Here is a 23,475-nt window from a genome sequence, read left to right on the forward strand (position 1 = left end):
TTGATAAATATCATTATTTCATGTTTGCTTTGTAATATTTAATTGATTTGGTTCAAATTTTTATAATAAATTCCATACCAAAGCCTGCATGCAGAAATAATATTTATATTTACTAATTAAATGTTAGTTCAAGTGTGTACTTTAGCATAATGCCATCATTCCATCAAACTCTTGAATATGCTTTAATCATTCGCCCATTCGGTCTAATCTTAGTTTCATTAAAATATACAAAGTGGATATGTTTTTATATGTTAGTTGTGATTTAATTTTGGTAGTTGTTGGTCAGCTTTCATTAGATTTTCCAATCAATCGCTAGCTTGTCTAGAAGCAACTCAATTTCAATTTGAAATCCTATATTAAATCGCGATTTAAAAAAAAAAAAAAAAAAAAAAAAAAAAAAAAAAANAGATTAGAGCTTTATCGAGATTAAGAAGATGTAACATGTAGATCTTCAACGGCGAGCCACCTTTGCTTCTTGAAGACATTGGAAGAAACCAAAAAAAGAGAGCGAGTCACACTATAAATGTATAGATACACACATACTCAAGTCCTCGACAACTTCTTTTGCGGAGAAAAAAAAAAGTGAATCAGCAAACTCGATCCACCACTGTTCTGTCTTTCTCGATTGGAACTTGTCTCCTTTGTGCGTGCCAAAATCCCAAGACTTCAGCCTAAAAGAAAATCTTGAAATTATTTTCAAACAATTATCATGCTTGTTGATATACAAACTTGCCCGCCTATTTCTTCGATAACCTAGATTCAATTCAAGAACCAGAACCCTTTGAACAGCAAATAAAGCTTCATTTTAGTCTTTCAAATTCCATCAAAGAACTCAAAAGTTTTGAACTAGCAACAACGATATCTTCCACATGTCTAATATGAACAATTCACGACGATTGATGTTTTAACGAGTTGCTAATCAAATCGATTTTCAAGCCAAGAATCACAAACTTGGGATGAACTTGGCTCGAATAAACTGTTTTATAATGGCTTTTTCTTCTTCAATACGCTTCTCCTCTTCACCATCTTTGGGCTTTATTTTTCTCTTCTCTTCTAACAGCCATTTGTACAATTCGCGTTGCTGATCTTCCGCGATTGGCGCACGTTGTACAGGCTCAACAGCGGATCGAGTAACCAAATTTTCAGAGATGATAACTGGAGCAGCAGAAGGTGATATTGACGTAGAAATGACAGGAGCATCTGGTTTTTCTGCTTCAGTTCCCACACCTTTCTTACTAGTTCTCGTAAAAAGATAGGCTATGAAGAATTGCAACAACCAGAAATTTATCAGGGAATGAGTAGATTTTGTTCCAAAACAAAATCTTACAATAGAATTGATACAAGTTCGCACAGGTGATTACATTTACGCAGTGGCATAGCACTCAATAATATTTAGGTAATAAAAAAATGACCAAGAAAACAATTGGCATTGGTAGAGTATAAACGGACAGAGAAAGAGATTAAAAGGTGCATGGTTGGTAAACTCTTGCTTCAATCGATGAAAATTAGCATTAATAGAGTATGGACAATTAATGATAATTGATGACCAGCTAGCCCACTCGAATCAACATTTTTTAAATAATGCAAACAAATTAGAGAATGACTTCCAATGGTGGTAGAGTAATGCATTCTGTCCATCCAAATTTCAGAGAAGCCTATAAGATAAGTAGGACACATTTATATTGAATTGAATTGGAAATAAAATATGCCACTATTTTGTTATGGGTTCAGTTCAAACATACCCAAATTCAGTCCATACAAACTACAAACTTTAAATAAAGTGTAGTGCTGAAGTAAGCAGAGATTACTTTCCCAAGCGCTGAGAAATTTCTTTTACTTCAGTTACATCACAACCATGATTAATAAAGATTGAGTTGGAAGAGGATATATCTGCTCCTTGAGCTACTGATGGTTCATGTTCGTGCTGGTAAAATTACATAAAAGGAATGGAACTGGAACAGGAACACTTCAGCATTTTGCTTAATTCTTGAAAGCAGACAACAGGCTTTTACAGGATCACAAATGGGGACAATAGATAAAGAGAAGCTAAATGAACATGGTGGCATTCACTTTAGAGGTTACCCCGTTGTTCTATTCTTAGTGACAATAGACAGAGTCAACACATCAATTTGACGCCTATTTGATTGAATATATACTTTTCTTGGATAAAATAAATTTAGATATTGTTGAAAAAGAACAAATTTGGTAAGTGAAGTTCCTAAAGAAATTGATGTTATCAAGTTCAAAGGTAAAATGGACCAGGTTTCCAGTTCAACATTTCTGAAGATACCAGAAAAGAAAAATAAGAGGACCTGAAAAAAAGATTCTTGATATAATTTCCAACATAACTGAAATGAAATCGGGCTGACTACTATATATAAATGGTAAAATGTTCATCAGAGATCATAGTAAAGTTGATCAGTTTTAGTCTGTAAACCTCAAGGAAATCCAGTAAGTAAGCTGGGAGAACAACCCAAGCATTGGTAGCTCAGCCAGCACACGCATAAACTTTTTAGAAAAATACTACCAGAAATGAAGGTCGATAAAATTATTTCAAACTAGCCATTTGATCTCATTCTGAGCCATTTGATCTCATTCTGTTTATGTGATCATTTCTAAAGAAATAGCAACCAAATCAATCTTAGAAACACACGAGTACATAAACACACACACTCACACACGTAAAAAGAGAGAGAGAGAGAGAGAGAGAGAGAGAGAGAGAGAGAGAAATGTAGGGATTTTTCAATGTAATAAAAACCTCCGACGACGAAATTGACAGCCAATAGAAGTGGCCACATAAACTTATAACGGCGAGCAAACGATTCCTTGGGAGGAGGAGGCGGAGGAACAACAGAGGCAGTCCCCGTTGACGAAGACGCAGCCATGGTGGATGGTGTAACAGGCTTCAGCTTCGCTAAGAACAGTATAGCATAATCAACATCAAAAATCAATCTAAAAGCTAAAAAAAATTGAAAAGATTGGTGTTTGATTACATTTTTTGGGCTTGTTCGTGAAGATTTTGGGGCCTTCTTCGGTCATGATCACTCCAAATCTTCTTCTTGTCAAGCGTTCGGTGTTTTGATTTATACCTTGTACACGACGTCGTACTCGCCAATTAGGAATTTTTTGCGCGATATGACTACAATTGACAACATTTTGGCTAAAAAATACATCAAAAATTCTGAAAGAAATAATTTTAAGTGATACACCAAAACATATGAAATGCGAATTCTATTATATTATTCTTAAAAAAATAACAAGCATTTAAAATTTTAATAAATTATTTGTCATCTAAACAATTTTGGGATCGAAATTATAATATCATTTTCCTAGTCAATCCTATATTCTATAACATTAACAAAAAAATCATTAAACATTTTTTATGAATCAGTCAGCCATCATGCTGTTTCTCTAACAAAGTCGATTGTGACTAAAATTTCCAATTTTGTTACCTGAAACTAATGAAATCTGCAATCTCAAAAAAAGTTTTAAAAAACAAAAGAAAAATCTATAACCTTTCAATTATATTCAACAGAGTAGAATACAAAATAGTAACTCTAAACGTTTTCCATTGGCTCCAAAACAACAAGTTCTGAAATAAAACTACACATCCGATGCAATACATACATGTAAAAACCACAGCTTCTGTAGAGAAAAAAAATATCCCTCTCCCTACACGAAAATAGAAGACAATCCTCCTTAGTTCCAAGAACGGCCACCGCCATAACCCCTTCCACGATCTCGAGATCCGCCTCCGAAAGCTGTTAAGCATTAAACAATCACAAACCATTAGAAACAAAAGGAACCATTTAAATGTCTGCCCCAACCTTCAAGGAAGGTTGCATAATGGTACACATGAAACAGAACGAGAGGGTGAAATTTTATGCACAAAGCCAACCTGGAGGAGGAGGTGCGCCCCGTCCCATTGATACAAGCTCAGGACTGACCTTTTGTCCAGCCTCCTGCAGAATTTTAATAAGATCCTTCGCAAATCTTGCGTTAGCAGCCGTGAAGAAGGTGTAGGCGGTGCCTTTGGCACCGGCCCTTCCTGTTCTGCCTATGCGATGGACGTAATCCTCAAGAGATCCCGGAAAGTCATAATTGATCACATATTTCACATCCTTCACATCTGGCAGATACAAACACAAGTTGCAGTATACGACAGCACTTTAGCGAGGACATAGAATTCAAACATAGTATTTCACATAGTCAATAACTAGAATAAAAATATTAACTTCGATCACTAATTTTCTTATTATTGCTTCAAGGCGGAAGTAATGCACGAAACTTTCTTTGATAATGATAGTCCCAATCTGATATCATACATTCATATGACAGAAAAGTAAAACAATATTCCTGATAACAAAATGACATTGCGCCAAATACTATCAATTCAACAACTACTAAGCTACTGTGGCTGCTGGTCTCATCATCTCAGAAATGAGACTGTTGAATGAAGAAGGCTTAATTAAACGTGGTCTAGGAACGCAGATTAACCAAAACAATAATATTCAAACATTCACTGAGAAGTAAAAAATAAATAAGGTCAAATGGGTACTTTATATGCATATAGAATACCATGAACCATAGTTCATAGCTTCTCCACTGGATGGTTTCAATCAAGGAAGATAACAGATCAAAACACGAGTGCATAATGAAAATAGAAATATAGGGTACAAAAATGTTCTAGCCATGCAAAAGAATGAGGTCCTATAGTATTCAGAACAAGGGAATCCAACCCCGACCACCACCACCGAAAAAAGAAGACAAACTGAGAAAGATCCGTCTGGTAGGCATTCCAGTGCTTGTTTGGGAAAAGACCCATCGATGATTTGCTGCAATATGATATGATAAACTATATTGCAAGAATCTAGGATGATCAAACAAAAACAAGTAAAATTTCAACATCATCTCCTATGATTTACATGCTTTACATGGATTGTAGAAAATAAAGAAATAGATCGTGGTTCATTTCATTTACAGACATACCTAAGCCCCGAGCAGCAACATCTGTAGCTGTCATTATGGGACTCTTGCCAGCCCTAAATTCAGACAGGACCCAATCTCTTTCTGCTTGGCTTTTGTCTCCATGAATAGACAAAGCAGGCCAACCATCCATTCTCAGCTGCCTGGTTATCTGATCACACCCTTTTTTTGTATCCATAAAAATCAAAATTCGGCTACCATCCATAATGTCCTCCAGCAACTTCACCAATCTGATCCATCGTTCATTTACAGTTCAATAAACAAACACAAACATAAGAACATACATGATGTAGAATTTCAACCCTACTTGTTATATTTCTGGTTCTCGGACATAATTTCCACGTGCTGGTGAATCGCATGGTTGGCTTTCAGATCTGGCGAGCCAATAATCACCTGTAACAAAAAGCATAATTCAAAGATAAATGAGTGTGAAACAGGAGCAATCTATAAGTTGGAAGATTTTTTGTCATGTTTCCTTCACGGTTATGCCATGCAAAAGGTAGAAAAGTCAATTGTTTGATTGGTTTTGACTACGGAAAGAGCTTCTCTCTTATGTAAGTACTACTGGTAATGAGCACAAAATGTAATAACTATATCCTAATTAAGGAAGAATAAGGAAACTCTACTTGGTTCAAATTTTACTGCACAATTGTTTGTCCTTTACAAGCTGAGATAAATGAACTTTCTAAATTATGCGAATCAGAGCCAGCTTCAGCAACTCCACCCATTAACACAATTTACAAAAAAAACACAAAGTGCAAAGCATAGTTGTCAAGGGAGCAAGGCGCACAAGAGATATGGAGCCTGAGGCACAAGACGCGAGGTGAGGTGCGCGCCTTACCAAAGCAAGGCGCAATTTTTTTTAAAATATATTTATGTTAGAATAAATATAGTAAAATATGAAATAATTAAGTCACAATGTCACTCAAAACCAAAAACAATTAATAAGTTCATAGTAATTGGTAACATGATTAAAATTCTTCAATTATCCAAATCAAGTTTATATTCTTCCATCGAATCATCAAGGTCCCCATAATTTTCGGTCTTGTATTCTTATTAATCTTCATAATTTTCTTGATCAACGTCAATTTCTTCACACTCTTCGTCCAAAAGATGAAATCAGTCTTTTTTTTGGTTGTTTTAGATGTAGATGACATCACCTCATTATTATGTACAACACTCTCTTCTTCATATTCCAGCATTGGATAGCTAGGGTTTGAGTTTGAGTTTGAGCTTTTTGTTTTAAACAATTAATTAAAAAAAATTCACTAAGGCGCGTGCCTAAGTGACCTTCCAAGGCTGTGCGCTCGCCTTAGTGAATTGTTGCGCCTCCTCGCCTGGTGGCACCTCTCTCCTTTGACAACTATGGTGCAAAGATCGATAGTTTAAAGAGCTAATATTCAGATTTCTAGAATTCAGTATACCCAAGTCAGACATCATAAGCCCAACATAAGCCACTCAATATCAACATTAAGTACTAGAAAACTCAGATATAAATGAAATATCGAAATAGCAGGGGTCGTGAGCATCGACGAACAGCAACAATTCAACATCTATGCTATACCTTCGTAGCAATGACTACTAAAAGCACTAACACTTACTTTATATGGATTAAAAAGGAATCGCCGTGCAAGTTGTTCAACCTCCTTGGGCCAAGTGGCACTCCAATACAAAGTTTGACGGTCTGGGCGAATCTGTGTGAGCGTGAGAGAGGAGGAAGCTGAAGTCAATACTTTGAGAGATTATAAGACAGATGTGCGAACAGCAGAGCAGGTGAAAGTTAAAAAAAGTATGAACAGTCGAGATTTTTAAAAAAAATACACATATGCTAATGGTTTCATCAAGATCAGAACCACACCATTGGCAACTCTCACAAAATAGTTAACTAGGAGTTTTAAAGTACGTGTCAGATTATGTAGATCGACGAAGCACTATTGCTAGAGGAAAAAGTACTGCTCCAGCTGCTTCAGTCCACAGTAACAGTTTCAATTACAGGATGCAAAAGTTCAGAAGGACCAATTTCTATCGGAATTTAAACAGATTATTGACGAAGAATACAATTATTTGCACCCCTCTAATAGCAAGATATCTTAAGAAAAATGATCTTTAAATGATGCTAGCATAGACAAATGTGTAGAAGAATATAGCCGTTACGAGCGAGAATAACTATTAAAACCACTTCCATGAATCAGAATAGTAACCCATGAATTAACAAAAGTAAACAAACCTGGTCAACAATTTTTCTAATCTGGGGCTCAAAACCCATATCCAGCATTCTATCTGCTTCATCTAACACCAGATATGTAACCCTTCGCAGGTTCGTATGATGAGATTCCAACATGTCAATTAACCTTCCGGGAGTGGCAATAACAATTTCAACGCCTAATTCAGGTGTAAAATAAGTAATCAGTGAGATGAATATGGTACTGGGCTGAGAAGACAAGAAAACAGAAAAGAAGAAGCAGAAGGGAATACCCGGCTCATGAACATCACGACACAGTAGTAAAGTCACGTTGAGCATATTCCCACCTACCTTTCTGGAGATCACGAACTTGAGGTCCCTTAGGAACCCCACCATATATGCATGTATTCTTAATCTTCGACGATGCACCAAATTTAGTAGCTTCCTGTTGTATTTGAACAGCAAGCTCGCGAGTTGGAGCTAATACTAGAACAATTGGACCATCTCCAGGAGCTAGAGAGGACACAAAATCATGGAGAATATTTGTTAAAAACATGAAGCTGATAAAAAAAATTGGGAAAATAATGGATAAATGTGTACACAAATGGGCGTATATCTATCACATAGAGTCACCGTCCCTTGGACAGTATAAACATGACATAGAAGATCATCCCAACTATACCTAAAAATGGTTGAGCATTCACGTGAACAATAGCAGGTAGGAGATAAGCAAGGGTCTTCCCAGATCCTGTTTCTGCAATACCAATAAGATCTCGCCCCTTTAGAGCCATGGGCCAACCTTGAGACTGAATGGCTGTAGGTTCAGTAAATCCAGCTTTTACAATTTCTTGCATAACATACTCTGTAGTCAAGAAAGTCAATGGCTAAAGAGATGCACAAAAGATGTCAATTGTTTACATAAGAGAATGATAAGAAAATTAACTAAGATTTAAAATTTAAGGAATAAATTGAAACAGTTAATGCTAAAGATAATAATATGTCAAGGCATTAGATAATGAACAGATACTCAGAAGTGTAATTAAAGGACATAAAAAGCAGAAGACCACAAAAAAGTATTTCTTAACATAGTCCTTTGTAAAAAATAGTTTTCAAAAATTACAGTTAGTTGATCTCCAAGATGAATAGTTGAACTTAAAAATTATTATTATGAAAACATGATATTGATACAGATTTAAAAGTGATCTTGAACATGATAAACAAATCAGAGCCGATAATCTACCCGCAATCCTGCAGGAGCTCAATTATACAAGTAACACCAATAGCACAGAAAAAATTCATCTTTTTCCGACACATCTCTGACAACTCTTCAGCAAAAATCTATCATTCATGAACAAGAGTGAAGGAACTTGCATCTTGACAACAAAATTTCAACCACTGAATTCAAGTCATTTGACGAACCTAAAAGATCCATGGCAAAAAACTAATTTCTGCCAAACATAACTGATTTTGCCGGTTCAACTCCTCAGCCTAGTACTATCCAGAAAACTAAAAAACCAGATAACCAACATCAATACTCAACCCACGTGCTTGGTCGATCATGGCTTCTTAAAACCATATCCTACCAATTTATAAACTAAAAAAAGTACTATACTAGAATGACAATTGTATGCATTTTCCAAACTTCGTGAAAACTACAAGGTACCAGGGAAATTAACATCGCCAAAACTCTTGACGGGCTTGGGGACATTCTTCCCTTCAACTGTAATCTCTCGCCGCCGCCTATATTCCTCCACCTCACTCTCAGACATCGAAGCAACTGCCGGAGACTCCGCATAGAAATTCTTCTCAAATGGTGTCAATCCATCAAGCTCCGATTTCCGAGTTGGAGACTGGGCTCCACCCTCGTATTCTCTCTTCGACGATGATGACGATCGAGAGCCATCATATTCCCCTTTATGAACGAACCCCGAATCACTACAACAAAAACAAAATTGTTACCAAACTTCTTGCCATATTCCCAAAAAAAACATAAATCCTAAAACAAAATGTTGCTACATGAAAATTTTACGAGAAATAATAGGTTTCTAACCTGCGGCGGTCACGGTAGGAGGCAGGATCGGCGGAGCGGCTGTCGTAGCGGCTCATTTTTAGCAGCGTCGGTTGAAATTGTTGGGTAAGGTTGGGAAAATGAAAGAATTAGGGTTTTTCAATTGGAGAACGAAAAAAATTTGGTTTTCCATATAAGCAGCGATGAATTTAGGCTTAGCAGACTTCAAAGCCCAAGTTCATTTGTACAGATTGGAGCCCAACAAGGAGCTGACCTTAGCCCCATAAGTTTTCTATATTATTTTTATGAAATAATTTGGAATGACAAATTTAAATCGGGGATGATTATGTTAGAAATGAAATTAACATTAATGACTTTTAACTAAAGAAATATTATCACTATTATTATAATATAAAATTTTAGCAAGAAACATATATAATATAAAGTGGAGCATATGATTGATTTTGGTATTCTTGGTCCAAACACAGAGAGTTCTTTCATCAAAAGAAAAAAAAGACTTAACATGGCAAAGATGGTCATCGTTTGGCAGATGCAGAGACGTGTCTACAAAATGTGGTGGTATTACTAGTAGAATCTAAATGTAACACTCTTATCCTTCAATGTGAAATACATTGACTAAATGTGGAAACATATTTATCAAGTACCACATTCCTTGTCCTCGGCCATATCTACTTGGGAATTTGTTGGTTGGTTGGTTATATTAGTATTTCTTTAGTTAACATGGAAGTAGACAATGTTTGGTCAATTGGCAGATGCATCGATAAGGAAAAGTTAACAAGCTTCCTGCATAATCAGAGTCTATGTGACCTTCAACCAAGTTTCCATTCATTGTACCTGCTATGTATATTAGTCCTTAGTTCAAGGTGCCTTTGATATATCTCAGTATCCATTTTAGAGCCAACCAGTGTTCTTTTCCAGGTTTTGCCATAAATTTCTTACCACACTTACTGAGTAGGCTAAGTCAGACCATGTGCATACCATTAAATACATCAGGCTCCCAACTGCACTTGCATGGGGAACCCGATTCATGTATTCTTTCTCATGATCACTTTTTGGGGCTTGGCTTACTGAAAGTTTAAAATGTTGTGGTATAAGTCCTGATACTGATTTTGAGCTTTCCATTTCAAACCTTCCCAATATCTTTTGGGCATATCTGTTGGGGAATTACACCGAAACGATGTCGATCACGATGATAATAGTACCCAAAAATACGGAATAAAGTAATCAACAAGAACATAAAGATTTACGTGGTTCACCTAATATAGGCTATGTCCACGGAGCTAATGCTGATCTTTTATAACAGGAGAAATATTACAACAAGTGTACACAATGATACACTAAATATCTCACACTCCCAACACGAGTATAACCGAGAAAATATTTTCTCTAACTCACACAACAGATACTCACAACTCTTTGTTTTCTCTTGTTTACAAAGCTTTGTAATTGCTTTTTGGGATAAATTTACAATACGAATTATGCATGTATTTATAGGTGAATTTTCCCGTGTGAACAAAGGAAATCGTTTTCCTTTTCTGCCAGCACAAACCAATCAAATTTGATACGTTTAGCATATCAAATTTGACACGTTTAACATTTAATATAGTGGCCCCACTTTTACCTAACATTTCTCCCACTTGAATACTTGATTTCAATCATGTCTTCACACCATCATTGCAGCAGCTCATATATCTCCATTTATAATTGCAGTCCAACTGAAGTTGAACAAAACTTCAGTTTGTCAACGGTTACCGTCTTCATGAGAATATCAGCCTGATTTTTACTTCCGGGAATCTTCTTCAGCATCAAGACTCCATCTTCCAGCACTGATCTAATGAAATGGTGCCTAACCTGTATATGCTTTGTCCTAGCATGATAAACAGGATTTTTTGCTAAGTGAATAGCACTCTGACTGTCACAGTGTAATTTGCTATTCTCAAGCTTCTGACCCAATTCCCCCAGAAAAGATCTCAACCATATCATCTCCTTACTAGCTTCTGTGACTACAACATACTCAGCTTCAGTAGTCGAAAGCGCAACAATCTTTTGCAGCTTAGACACCCAGCTTACAACTGTACCACCTAATGTGAACACATATCCAGTAGTACTATTCCTTCCATCAAGGTCACCACCCATATCGGCATCGACAAAACCCTGTAAGCCCAATTTTGACCTTCTGAAGCATAAAGAACAACTAGCAGTACCTTTCAAATACCTGAGAATCCACTTAACTGCTTCACAATGTTGCTTTCCTAGATTACTCATAAACCTGCTCACAACTCTCACTGCGTGTGCTACGTCTGGTCTTGTACACACCATTGCATACATGAGGCTTCCGACAGCAGAAGCATAAGGAACCTTATTCATATAAGCCTGCTCCTGCTCCGTCGATGGTGATTGTGCTTTGGTTAGTTTGAAATGACTAGCCAAAGGAGTACTCACAGATTTAGCTTCATCCATATTAAATCTGCTAACCACCTTTTTCACGTACTCTTCTTGAGATAACTTCAAGAATCCATTCACCCGGTCTCTAAAGATCCTCATTCCGAGGATTTGCTTTGCAGCACCCAAATCCTTCATGGAAAATTCCTTTGATAAATCTTTCTTGAGTTTATCAATTTCTTCCAGACAAGCTCCAGCTATCAGCATATCATCTACATATAGCAGTAGTATGATATAAGAACCGTCAAACTTTTTCACATAACAGCAGTGATCAGCTTGACACCTTAGGAAACCATTTTCACTCATGAATCCATCAAACTTCTTGTACCACTGTCTTGGAGTTTGTTTGAGACCGTACAAGCTCTTCTAAAGTTTGCACACCATTTTCTCTTTTTCCCGTACTTCAAATCCTTGTGGCTGCTTCATATAAATTTCTTCATCTAGGTCACCGTGAAGAAACGCAGTCTTTACATCCAACTGCTCCAAATGTAAGTTTTCCTTCGCCACTAGTCCAAGTATAGTCCTGATAATGGTTAATTTAACCACCGGAGAGAAAATCTCGGTGTACTCAATTCTTTCCCTTTGTTGGAAGCCTTTTACAACAAGTCTTCCCTTGTACCGCTTGCTACCATCATGCTCTTCTTTTAACCGGGACACCCACTTGTTATGTAACGTCTTTTTGCCTTGCGGAAGTTCTGTCAACTCCCACGTCTGATTGGATGACAGTGTATCCATCTCATCTTCTATGGCCAATTCCCACTTGGTTGAATCATCATTTTGCATTGCCTCTTCATAGGTCTCCGGTTCACCTTTGTCTGTCAGCAAAATATAGTGAAGTGCAGGGGAGTATCTATCAGGTGGTCTAATGGTTCTCAAAGATCTCCTGAGTTCAATCACCGGAGTTTGTGGGCCATCATCTTGTGCAGTTTCTTCTTCATCTTCCTGGTTAATGGTTTTCTATTCATTCACAGGAATATTTGTCAATGGCACTTCATCAGTCTTCTTGACTTCAGGACATTTATCTCCAGCTCCAATTTCTGCTTGTCCTTGTACATAAGTTGCTCATTAAAGATTTCATCCCTGCTCCGAATGATCTTCCGATTTTGGTCATCCCAGAAACGATAACCAAACTCATTATCTCCATAACCAATAAAGAAGAAGTTCTTTGATTTCGGATCAAGTTTTGTTCTGCTTGCTGAATCAATATGAACATATGATAGACATCCAAACACTTTCAAGAAAGAAAGGTTTACTTCTTTTCCGCTCCAAACCTCTTCAGGTATTTTGTAGTCCAGTGGTACCGAAGGTCCTCTGTTGATCAGATATGCTGCAGCGTTAACAGCATCAGCCCAGAATAATTTTGGCAATCCAGAATGCAATATCATGCTCCTTGCGCTCTCATTCAAGGTCATGTTCATCCTTTCAGCTACACCATTCTGTTGAGGTGTACCAGGAATGGTTTTCTCCATCTTGATCCCGTTCTGTGCACAATATTTCTTGAACTCGTCATCTTCATATTCTCCACCATTGTCAGACCGTAAGCACTTCGCCTTCAAGTTGGTCTCATTTTCCACCATGGCTTTCCACTTTTTAAAGGTCTCGTAAACATCAGATTTATTTTTCAGAAAATAAACCCAAACTTTTCCACTCGAATCGTCAATGAATGTGACATAGTATCTCGAGCCTCCAACGGATGTCACAGGAGATGGTCCCCATACATCAGTATGAACCAGCTCCAACTTTGCTGCTTTCGGTTCTTTACCGCCTTTTGAAAAGCTCACCTTCTTTTGTTTTCCAAAGATACAGCTTTCACATAGTTGGTGTTCAACAGTCTTTAATTCTGGTAGCTTTCCTTTTGACACCAACATCTTCATTCCCTTCTCACTCATGTGTCCAAGTCTATAATGCCATAGACTTGAATTGGCTCCAGCATCCACAGCTGCTAATGTGTCTCTGCAACTGGAAGTCATATACAGTGTTCCAGTTTTCTTTCCTCGAATAACAATCATGGCTCATTTGTTCACTTTCCATGAACCATCACCGAAGGTCATATTATGGCCTTCATCATCGAGCTGTCCTACCGAGATCAGATTGCGTGTCAATTTTGGTACATGCCTGACTTTGTTGATTTTCTAGACAGATCCATTTGACATCTTCATCCGTACATCAACCATACCAACAATTTCCAAGGGTTTTCCATCAGCCAGAAAAACTTTTCCGTAGTCGCCAGCGATGTAATTATCAAATACATCACGATCACCAGTGGTATGAAACGAAACTACCGAGTCCATAACTCAAGAATCAACAGGGCTTTTCATGGATAATAGCAGAGCATCATGTACTTCCTCAGTGACAGCATTGGCATTATTCTTCGTTGATCTGCAGTTCTGTTTCAGGTTACCAGTCTCACCACAGCTCCAACACTTCATATTCTTTTCAAAGATGTTTTTGTCTTTTCCATTTCTTGACTTGGATCTACCGCACCATCGGTTGAAACTTTTTTCGCCACTCCTGCCCCTTCCTCTGTTCTCGAGATTTAGAGCATATCTCGATGATGTTCCTTCACCCGAATCCATACCGTGAACATCTTCGGCAAGAATATGGTATCTGACATCATTGAATTGTAGCTTTCTTTTTCCAACAGAGTTGCTAACCGCTGTCCGCATTGGTTCCCAATTATTTGGTAAGGACGCCAAAGGATAAGTGCACGAATCTCATCATCAAAAATAATTTCAACCGATGTTAGCTGAGAAACAATCGTGTTGAACTAATTGATATGTTTAGCCACCGAAACACCTTCTCCCATTTTCAAGTTGAATAACTTTTTCATGAGATGCACTTTTTTGTTTGCTGATGGCTTCTCGTACATGTCCGATAAAATGGACATCATCTCTTCTGTGGTTTGTGCCTCCGCCACGTTATGTGCCACATTCTTCGTTAAGGTCAATCGTATGACACCTAAAACCTGTCGGTCAAGGAGCTCCCAATCATCATCCTCCATCTTTTTCGGTTTCTTTCCTAATAGAGGTTGATGCAGCTTCTTACTGTACAGATAATCTCTTATCTGTAACCGCCAGAACGAAAAATCTGTTCCATCGAACTTGTTGATTCCCGGTCCTGATCCATCATCTTCGGCCATCACTTCTCTAGCCTTAGCAAAAAATCTAAAAAATCTTTTCTGATATGGAAGATCAGACAAAGCTGCAACCACAGAGCATACTCAGAATTCTTAAGAATTTTCACAACAAAGCTCTGATACCAGTTGTTGGGGAATTACACCGAAATGATACCGATCACGATGATAATAGTACCCAAAAATACGGAATAAAATAATCAACAAGAACACAAAGATTTACGTGGTTCACCCAATATAGGCTACGTCCACGGAGCTACTGCTGATCTTTTATAACATGAAAAATATTACAACAAGTGTACACAATGATACACTAAATATCTCACACTCCCAACACGAGTATAACCGAGAAAATATTTTCTCTAACTCACACAAGAGATACTCACAACTCTTTGTTTTCTTTTGTTTACAAAGCTTTGTAATTCGTTTTTGGGATAAATTTACAATACGAATTATGCACGCATTTATAGGTGAATTTTCCCGTGTGAACAAAGGAAACCGTTTTCCTTTTCTGCCGGTACAAACCAATCAAATTTGATACGTTTAGCATATCAAATTTGACACGTTTAACATTTAATATAGTGGCCCCACTTTTACCTAACAATATCTTTGTTGTGTCAGAAATAATTCCCTTAACATTCTGTTTCTCTGAATTTCCATGTCTAAAATTATTTCTGTAGAACCCGTAACTTGGACTGCGTATAAGCCATGCATAATTTCTAGTATTTAAATTAAAATGATTTTTATTGCATGAGTATTTAAATTCTTTTCTTTAAATTTTTTTATTTTACGTAGTAGTTTAATTGTTACCTTTTCAGTTAAATAAGTGAGGCCGGACTGGAGATGGAGTATTGAGATAAGTTAATAAAGACTTATTTAAGAAGTGGTAATTTAGCATGTTAGTAAATATAATTTAAGAAGTTGGCATGCATGCAAGTTATTAAATTTCTTTGATATTTTATTAAATTCTTTTAAAGCATAAAATGTATGTTTATTTTATTAAATTGTGTTTAATTATTTTTATGCATTTTATGCATAACTCATGTAATCTAGAATTTTATTTTAATTTAGGTGGTTAATTATTTTTATGCATTTTATTTCATAATTCATTCATGATAGGATTTAATTCATGAAATTTTAAAAGTTCACGCATTATGATTTCTATGTGCATTTCAATTTCGAAAGAGGATCGGAGACCGGAGAATTTTCAGGAAAAAAATTATTTTTATTACATGATTAATTTTTATTAATTAATTTAAGATGTTTAAAGGTATTTTTCAAGAATTGAGATGTATTGGGTATTTTTACCCGCATGATTTTAATTTTTAACGGTTCACAAATTTTATCGAATCGGGGGACTTTTTGAGGGTTCAGCTAATATTTTCAAGAAGTTACCAAACACGAAATATTTTTCGAAAGTGTGTTTGAATTTAATGAACTTATTTTTAAGTTTATTAGACTTAATACTCTATTTAAACTTTAAATTATCAAATCAGGGTCCATTAATTAAATTATTAACCAATTAAATATGGTACTTGTGATTACCCTACAACTATTAATCTACATCAGCCGACACTCCATCTCCCCTTCAACATTTCACGTGAGTTTCAGCATCTCCATGGATGCAACTCTCGTCCAAGTTCATTTCTTCAAGAAAATTTATCCGGCGCTTCCCCGTTGCTCATTTCTTCGACGTTCTTGCGTAGGAAACATCACGGCACTCCACTTACTTTTATTGCTGCATCATATATGCTATATACCTGCTGTAATATGTTTATTTGTTGATGGACTTCTCGATCCGGTGCATATCATGGAAATCTCTCGGTTTTTGGTTTAAATACATGCATCTTTTGTTCTCTTCTCATGTTTTTCTGAATTTATGCAAGGAGGCTGCTGTGTTGTGCGTTGAGGGACTGTCATCACCATAAAATAGAGGTTTTATAAGCTGGAGGTGAGGACTTGTAGTGTTAAGTAAGGTGTGGCCGAGTTATTGAGGTTTTGGGGCTTGTAGATGGTGAGATCGGTGGAGCGACAGGGACCAGCATTGCAAGGGCCAAACCAAGCCACGGAACAGTCCCTGGGATGTCTGAACCACGGCTTAGAAAGGCTCGGCCATCGCTGGCACCAACCCCGAAGCCGAACGAGCAAGGGGTTGGAAGGTGGTAATGCGTGCCTTCGAGGTGCCCTTCGATCAAGCGAGCTGCGTTTATGGCATGGGAGTGTAGCCGTGGTATCATTGGGTCCAGTGGAGTCCTAGGGTGGTTTAGGGAAGGTCGGGTCATGGCTGGTCCGGTTGGTTTTGGGCTAGGGACAAAAGCTTGGATAGGTGATGCACAAAAGGGTTCGAATAGGTGGGAAGCTTGCTGGAATTTTCCAGCAACCATTCATGACTTTATTCAAGTGTCTAAGGGCTGAATTTGAGATCTTTAAGACCTTTTAGATGTTCACTAAGTGTGGTGAAAAGTTGGGAAAAGTTTGATTAAGTTTCGGTTCGATTCGGGTTAAAACCGGACCCCCGGTCCAAGTTTTAAAACAATTCGGTTAAGTTATGAAATGAGCTCGAGTTTACGTCTAGGGATGATTTTAAATATGTTTTGGGATATTTTAAGGAATTTGGTAAGCTTCGGGTCAATTTTAGAGGTCCAGGGTTGAAACGATAATTTTTGTGATTTCAGGGGCAAAATGGTCATTTTGCACCCGGGGTGAGATTTTAGTCCTAGCAGCGCCCTGAGCACAAATCATGATATTTTTAAATGTTCATGCATCATGTTTACGATTTTTTTCGCTATTATAATAATTATGGTGCATGCTTGGTTTAAAGGAATTAAGAGAGAAAAAGTAAGAAAGTGAAGAGCACTCCGTCTCCGCCGCGCCGCGTCGTTATTTCGTTTGTTTTCTGTCAAAACAAACCAAGGCATGTTTATATCTTCTTTCACTCTTCAATCAAGCCATATAGGTATTTTTAAATATCGCAAGTACATGATTTTAATGCAAGAAAATCGAAATTGTTCATATTCAATTATGTTATTTAATTATATTACATGAAAAATATTCATTTTGAGATTTATGCGATATTGCTTGTGGTCACTTTACTATCATGAGATTATTACTTCACCCGGTCGCCAGTTACCGGTCAGTTCAGTTTGGTACCACCCGGTCGCCAGTTACCGGTCAGTTGAGTTCAGTTCAGGGGCCACTTGCGTAGACCATAATCTCACCAGAAAATTATTAAATGCTATTTCATTACAGGGCTCCAAGGAGCAAACATTTTCACTATGATTTTCAGTTCAGTTATGCACGTATTATAATTAATCATGACACAATATTTTACGTTATGCCTCACGACATGATATTTTCACTTGCATGCATTTTTATTATTTATTTACTCGTTATTTACGATATATGCATGCTGAGTTTTTGGACTCACTAGACTTGATTGTTGTAGGTACCGATGATGCAGGGACCAAGGGCGGGGACCAGTGAGCTAGCTTGGGTCGGCAGTAGTGGAACCCGAGGACCTCATGTTTTTAGCATTTACTATTTTGACTCAAACAAATTTCTTCGTTGTTGAATTGTTTTAAATTATTATCTTGCAAACAAACATTTACTTCCGCTGCTATTTTGAATGGTTAAACTTTTATCAGTTATTTATTTATGAATGATGCATTTTAATTAATTAAAAAAAAAATTTTAAATTTTTCGCAAATTTTCAAGTACGTATTTAAAGGTCGTTACAATTTCGACATGTCCTAGGTGTTTCATCTCAAATTCCGCACTTAGTTCAGCTTTTAGGGATTGTATTTCGTCTATGTCTTGACTTGCAATAAGCATGTCATCCACATATAATAGTAAATAGATGGCCTTTCCTGTGTTGATTTTCTTATGATATACACACCAATCATAATTATTTCTTGCGAACTTGTGTGCTATAATGAAGTCATCGAAATGTCCATACCATTGCCTAGGAGATTGTTTTAAGGCATAGAGGGACTTATTTAGAAGACATACTAGAGGCATATTTGATTTGTCCTCAAACATCTGAGGTTGTTGCGTGTAAATTCTTTCATCAAGGTCTCCATGGAGGAAAGCTGTTTTGACATCAAGTTGCTAAAGTTTCAGGTTTTCTTGTGCAGCTATTGCTAACTTAGATCTAATTGATATGTGTTTAACAACGAGTGAGAACACTTCATGAAAATCTATCCCTTCCACTTGAGAGAACCTTTTTGCCACTAGCCTTGCTTTGTACCTAGGTTCCTCAACTCCTGGTATGCCACTTTTCCTTTTAAAAATCTACTTGGATGCAATTAGTTTTTGTCCTTTAGGCTTTGGAACCAGTGTCCACGTGTTATTTTTCATAAGTGCCTCCATTTCTTCTGTCATAGCACCATACGACTTATCACTATCATGCGAACTCATTGCTTCTTGAAGGTTCACTAGTTCACATTCGATCTGAGATGCCACAGATAATGCATAAGACGTACAATCTGCATGTCCAAACTTTTGTGGAGGTTTTATGATCCTCCTTTCTGTATCCCTTGCTAATCTATAGTTCTGCATATTTGAAGAGTCTTGTGTATCATTACTTAACTCACCATCATCTGTTAAGTAAACACTTTGTTTGCAAGATTTTGTTCGTGACAACTCCACCTTAATTTTTGTGTTTTCTGCCCTATCAGAAACTTCAGTAGATGTTCTTTCAACTGTTTGAACCTTTAATGGGAATAAGTTCTCTTTGAAGGTAACATCTCTACTGACTATTGTCTTTTGTTTTCCTGTCTCAATGCACCAAAGTTTGTAACCTTTGATCCCTTCAGGATATCCCAGGAAAATACACTTGATTGTCCTGTCATATAACTTTCCATGTCTGACATGTGCATATGCTCCACATCCGAACCCTTTTAAGCCATTTAATTTAGGAGGTGCTGATGTCCATTTCTCCATTGAGGTCTTAAATCCGAGTGGAACCGAGGGACTTCTGTTTATCAGGTGACAAACTGTATTGGCAGCCTCGGCCCAAAACGATTTTGGTACCCCTGAATGTGACAGAAGGCATCTAACTCTTTCCAAAATGATTCTATTCATCCTCTCGGCTAGACCATTTTTTTGGGCAGTATTAGGTACTGTAAAATGCCTTGATATCCCTTTGTCCTTACAAAATTCATGGAATTCATTTGAGCAATATTCCAGCACATTGTATGTCCTCGACTTCTATAACTTTCTACCAGTTTGATTTTCTACAAGTGTGAGCCATTGCTTGAATTTTACCAAAGCCTCACTCTTGTTTTTTAGGGTATGTATCCGTACTCTCCTTGAATGATCGTCAATCATTGTCATGAAGTGCCTTGCTCCACCATTCGAGAGTAATCTTGACGGACCCCAGAGATCTGAATGCACATAGTCCATTGGTGCAATAGAGGTATGTTTTCCCATATTGAACTTGACCCTTGTAGATTTCCCTCTTATGCAGTCTTCATAGAATTCCATTTGATTCAGTGGCTTTTCTCCAAGTAGCCCTTGTTTATGTAGTTCAAGGAGATCTTTCTCACTTATATGTGCTAATCTGAGATGCCACATCCTGGAATTATCTTGTTGTCCTTCAGCTGCAGTTGCTGAACCTACAAATGTGTTCTCTGAGAGGACATATAGTCCATTTGATCTTTGTCCTTTCATCATACTTAGTGCACCTCTGTAGTCGTCTATGTTCCTCTTTCGGCCTTGAAAGTACATCAAGCCTGATCAAGGCTACCTAAGGAGATTAAGTTCCTTTCAAGTCTGGAACTAATCTTACTTCATCAAGCCTGGTCAAGGCTACCTAAGGAGATTAAGTTCTTTTTCAAGTCTGGAACTAATCTTACTTCTTTTAGGATCATTTCAATACCATTTTCCATCACAAGCTTTATAGATCTAATCCCTTTGATCTTACAGGTATTGTTATTTCCAAGAATGACTTCCCCACCATCAATCTCCTCTATCATTTCAAACCAGAATTTATCTGGTGTCATATGGAATGAACATCCACTATCAAGAACCCAATGTTGATCAGACTTGAAATCTGCAACACATAATACCTAAGCACTTTCATAGCCATCTTGAATAGTGGATGATTCTCCTTTGTCTTTGGCTTTATCTCCTACTCTATGTCGATCACAGCAGTCCCTTCTGAAGTGTCCTTGTTTGTAACATGAAAAACACTTCAATTTTCTTGTCTTTGATCTGGATCTGCTTCGATTCTTTGTTCTTGTTTCCCTATTATGTTTGTTCTTGTTTCCCTCTTATCTGATATGCCCCTTATATGAAAGCTATCACTTATATCTTTTGAGTCATTCTCTATCATGTTATGTGATTCCTTTGCCTTTAATGCCTTTTGCACCTCATCAAAGACCAGTGATTCTTTGGCATATTTCATCGTGTCCACAAATACCAAAAATGATTTAGGAAGAGAGTTGAGTACCAAGATAGCCTTATCTTCTTCCTCAATTCCTATCCCATTATTTTCCAAATCCAGGACGATTCTGTTAAACTCATCTAGATTTTCTCCAATCGTCTTTGACTCAATCATGTTGAAGCCAAATAGTTTTCATTTAAGATAGATTCGATCTTGCAGCGATTTGGTCATATAAAGATATTCTAATTTTGCCCAGATACCCGCAGTTGTCTTCTCCAATGAGACTTTGCGAAGAACTTTGTCACTCAAGTGTACTTCCATTATCTCCGTCTTCCTTTCTCCTGATAGTGATTCTGGGAGTTTGATATCTCCCTCCAAAGCCTTGGCAACCTTCTGTTGAACCAATATGGCGTGCATCCTCCGGCGCCAGAGTGCAAAGTCCCCTTTTCCATCAAATCGATCTAGTTCGATTTTCCCAGCCATCATCTTGCGTATTCCACTGTTAAGAGCCTTGGCTCTGATACCAGTTGTTGAGCTAGAATCCCAGAAATTCAATGATCAAGATGATGTTCTCAAGAACATGCAACACACAATACGAATTCCTTGTTGCAGCCACAGAAAAGAATCAAGAATCAATACAGATACTCAAGTATAGATTCAAACGAAAATGCAAAGAACACAAGGTTTAAGGTCTACGTGGTTCGATCAAATTTGATATACGTCCACGAGAGACGATCTCATTAGGATTGATAGTATCAAAGTATAAAGAATATTAAAACAAGAAGTCACTGCTCTCCATCTACAACATATTCTTATTCTTCTCTTATGAATTTCAAAAGAACACTCTAGTCTATCTTGAGAGGAGATGTAGTTGTTGATATTAGAATGTTTCATCCCTCTGGTTTAAACAACTCGATATTTTATATCTTGGCCTTCCAAGGAGAGTATACCCCTCTAACAACTCTTGATCTCCAGAAAACCATGGACTTAGTTTCATTGTAATCTCAACCAACTAGCTGCCGTATCTTGATTCAATGGCTTTGAATTTTGACCACCCTTCTTCAATTGTTGGCGCTGGAACCACATATACTAAAGCAATTATTTTTGTGTTGGTCCGTCCATAATGCGGATTGGACAATTTATCAATTGCCTGATTGAGGTGAAAAACGAGGTGCAACACAAGTAGGTTTGCATAATTTCTCTTACGTAAACCAAAAATTTGATTCAGATATATGAATGATTGCGATTTGGGTTATTTAATGGTGTAAATTCTTATCTGAAAAAAAAACCCAGGTGTTGGATATCTTTGCAAAATTCCTATTTTAAAGTTATACAGAACTGATAATATTCATTTTTCCGATAATGATCTTGGATCCCTTTGTTTAACCTTGATTGCCAGGTAAATGGGTCTGAGGTCATCAAGCGAAAGTTCACTATCACCAAGGCACTATTGTTTAAGGCAGACAGATCATCATTTGACCGCCTACGTCAACAGGTACTGATAAAGTGGCCCGCAATGTAAATCATATTTGTTATCTGTAGCATAATTCTGAATTGCATTTAGATATACAAGCTAGAATTGGAACAAAAGAGATTACAGGAGGATACTTTTGTATATAAGTGGCTCCAAGAACAGTTCAAGGTCTCTCCTGCCTACAAGAAGGTACGCTGCCTTTTTATTTTTAAAGATAATATATGATAACCACTTCTCAAATAAAGAATATATAGTACCAATCCAAGTTGTTTTCACATGATAGATTCTGGAAATTGGTGCTCGTATGGTGATGAAAGTGAAATCCGCCTGCCGTGTGGAGAGCACTTATACTGACATATCATTTGAAGAGTCGCCATTATAATGTTTATTTCTCCTTTTTTTTTTTTTTAAAAAATAATAATAATAATTAGTATTTCTTTAATATATACTTTTTTGTACCCGAGACTAATATATGCTATAAGAATAAAAAGAAGAAAGGCTTAAAAAAATGGATGAAAACCTCCACCTCATATATTATTGGTTTACAGCAAACCGCAAAAAGAGTACGTGAAGGTTGAAAAAAGTTTGGATGGAGATCAAATGTAACATCGATGTTAAAAATTACTTTTTTTTTTAATTAAAAGGATTACTTTTAATATGAAGGCAAAATTGTCAAATATTATATTTAAATTATAAATTTATCGAACCGTATTTTTCACATCCTCCAAAAGGTGTTGCAGCTACATAGATAGAGATTAATCTTAAAAAGAGTTTCGGTGATCAATTAAGGTGTGAATAAGCAGCAAGATAAATAAGGACGAAACTTCGACTTTTATGTGATTTT

General features: G+C 37.0%; 2 protein-coding genes and 1 long non-coding RNA gene across 3 annotated transcripts; 1 reads left to right on the forward strand and 2 right to left on the reverse strand.

Moving 5' to 3' along the window:
• Positions 1-562: 562 nt before the first annotated feature.
• Positions 563-3,127, reverse strand: LOC140990947 (uncharacterized). The gene is made up of 3 exons (XM_073460836.1): positions 2,994-3,127; positions 2,759-2,914; positions 563-1,257 (listed from the first exon to the last, which is right to left on the reverse strand). The coding sequence occupies exons 1-3, from the start codon at positions 3,037-3,039 to the stop codon at positions 944-946; spliced, it is 516 nt and encodes a 171-aa protein (XP_073316937.1). The 5' UTR covers positions 3,040-3,127; the 3' UTR covers positions 563-943.
• A 359-nt stretch (positions 3,128-3,486) lies between these two features.
• Positions 3,487-9,378, reverse strand: LOC140991567 (DEAD-box ATP-dependent RNA helicase 20). Its single transcript, XM_073461589.1, has 10 exons — positions 9,219-9,378; positions 8,832-9,103; positions 7,851-8,030; positions 7,520-7,681; positions 7,214-7,368; positions 6,588-6,680; positions 5,294-5,379; positions 4,990-5,216; positions 3,899-4,129; positions 3,487-3,761 (listed from the first exon to the last, which is right to left on the reverse strand). The coding sequence occupies exons 1-10, from the start codon at positions 9,272-9,274 to the stop codon at positions 3,700-3,702; spliced, it is 1,524 nt and encodes a 507-aa protein (XP_073317690.1). The 5' UTR covers positions 9,275-9,378; the 3' UTR covers positions 3,487-3,699.
• An 11,366-nt stretch (positions 9,379-20,744) lies between these two features.
• LOC140990858 (uncharacterized) lies at positions 20,745-23,007 on the forward strand. Its single transcript, XR_012177728.1, has 3 exons — positions 20,745-22,652; positions 22,722-22,820; positions 22,915-23,007. It is a non-coding gene; the product is annotated as an uncharacterized lncRNA (long non-coding RNA).
• Positions 23,008-23,475: the final 468 nt, after the last annotated feature.

This window comes from Primulina huaijiensis, chromosome 13 (genome assembly GCF_012295235.1).
Source record: "Primulina huaijiensis isolate GDHJ02 chromosome 13, ASM1229523v2, whole genome shotgun sequence".
Lineage (NCBI taxonomy): Eukaryota > Viridiplantae > Streptophyta > Magnoliopsida > Lamiales > Gesneriaceae > Primulina > Primulina huaijiensis.

What these genes read in the sequence shown, in the direction of transcription:
- LOC140990947 (XM_073460836.1), bottom strand. Translation starts at nt 3,039, where the DNA reads ATGACCGAAGAAGGCCCCAAAATCTTCACGAACAAGCCCAAAAAAT. An exon ending in CACGAACAAGCCCAAAAAAT is followed by an intron (nt 2,915 to 2,993) that starts GTAATCAAACAC and finishes TACTGTTCTTAG; the next exon opens with CGAAGCTGAAGCCTGTTACA. An exon ending in TGTCAATTTCGTCGTCGGAG is followed by an intron (nt 1,258 to 2,758) that starts GTTTTTATTACA and finishes AATTCTTCATAG; the next exon opens with CCTATCTTTTTACGAGAACT.
- LOC140991567 (XM_073461589.1), bottom strand. Translation starts at nt 9,274, where the DNA reads ATGAGCCGCTACGACAGCCGCTCCGCCGATCCTGCCTCCTACCGTGAC. An exon ending in AGTTCGTGATCTCCAGAAAG is followed by an intron (nt 7,369 to 7,519) that starts GTAGGTGGGAAT and finishes CACCTGAATTAG; the next exon opens with GCGTTGAAATTGTTATTGCC. An exon ending in TTAGAAAAATTGTTGACCAG is followed by an intron (nt 6,681 to 7,213) that starts GTTTGTTTACTT and finishes ACGCTCACACAG; the next exon opens with ATTCGCCCAGACCGTCAAAC.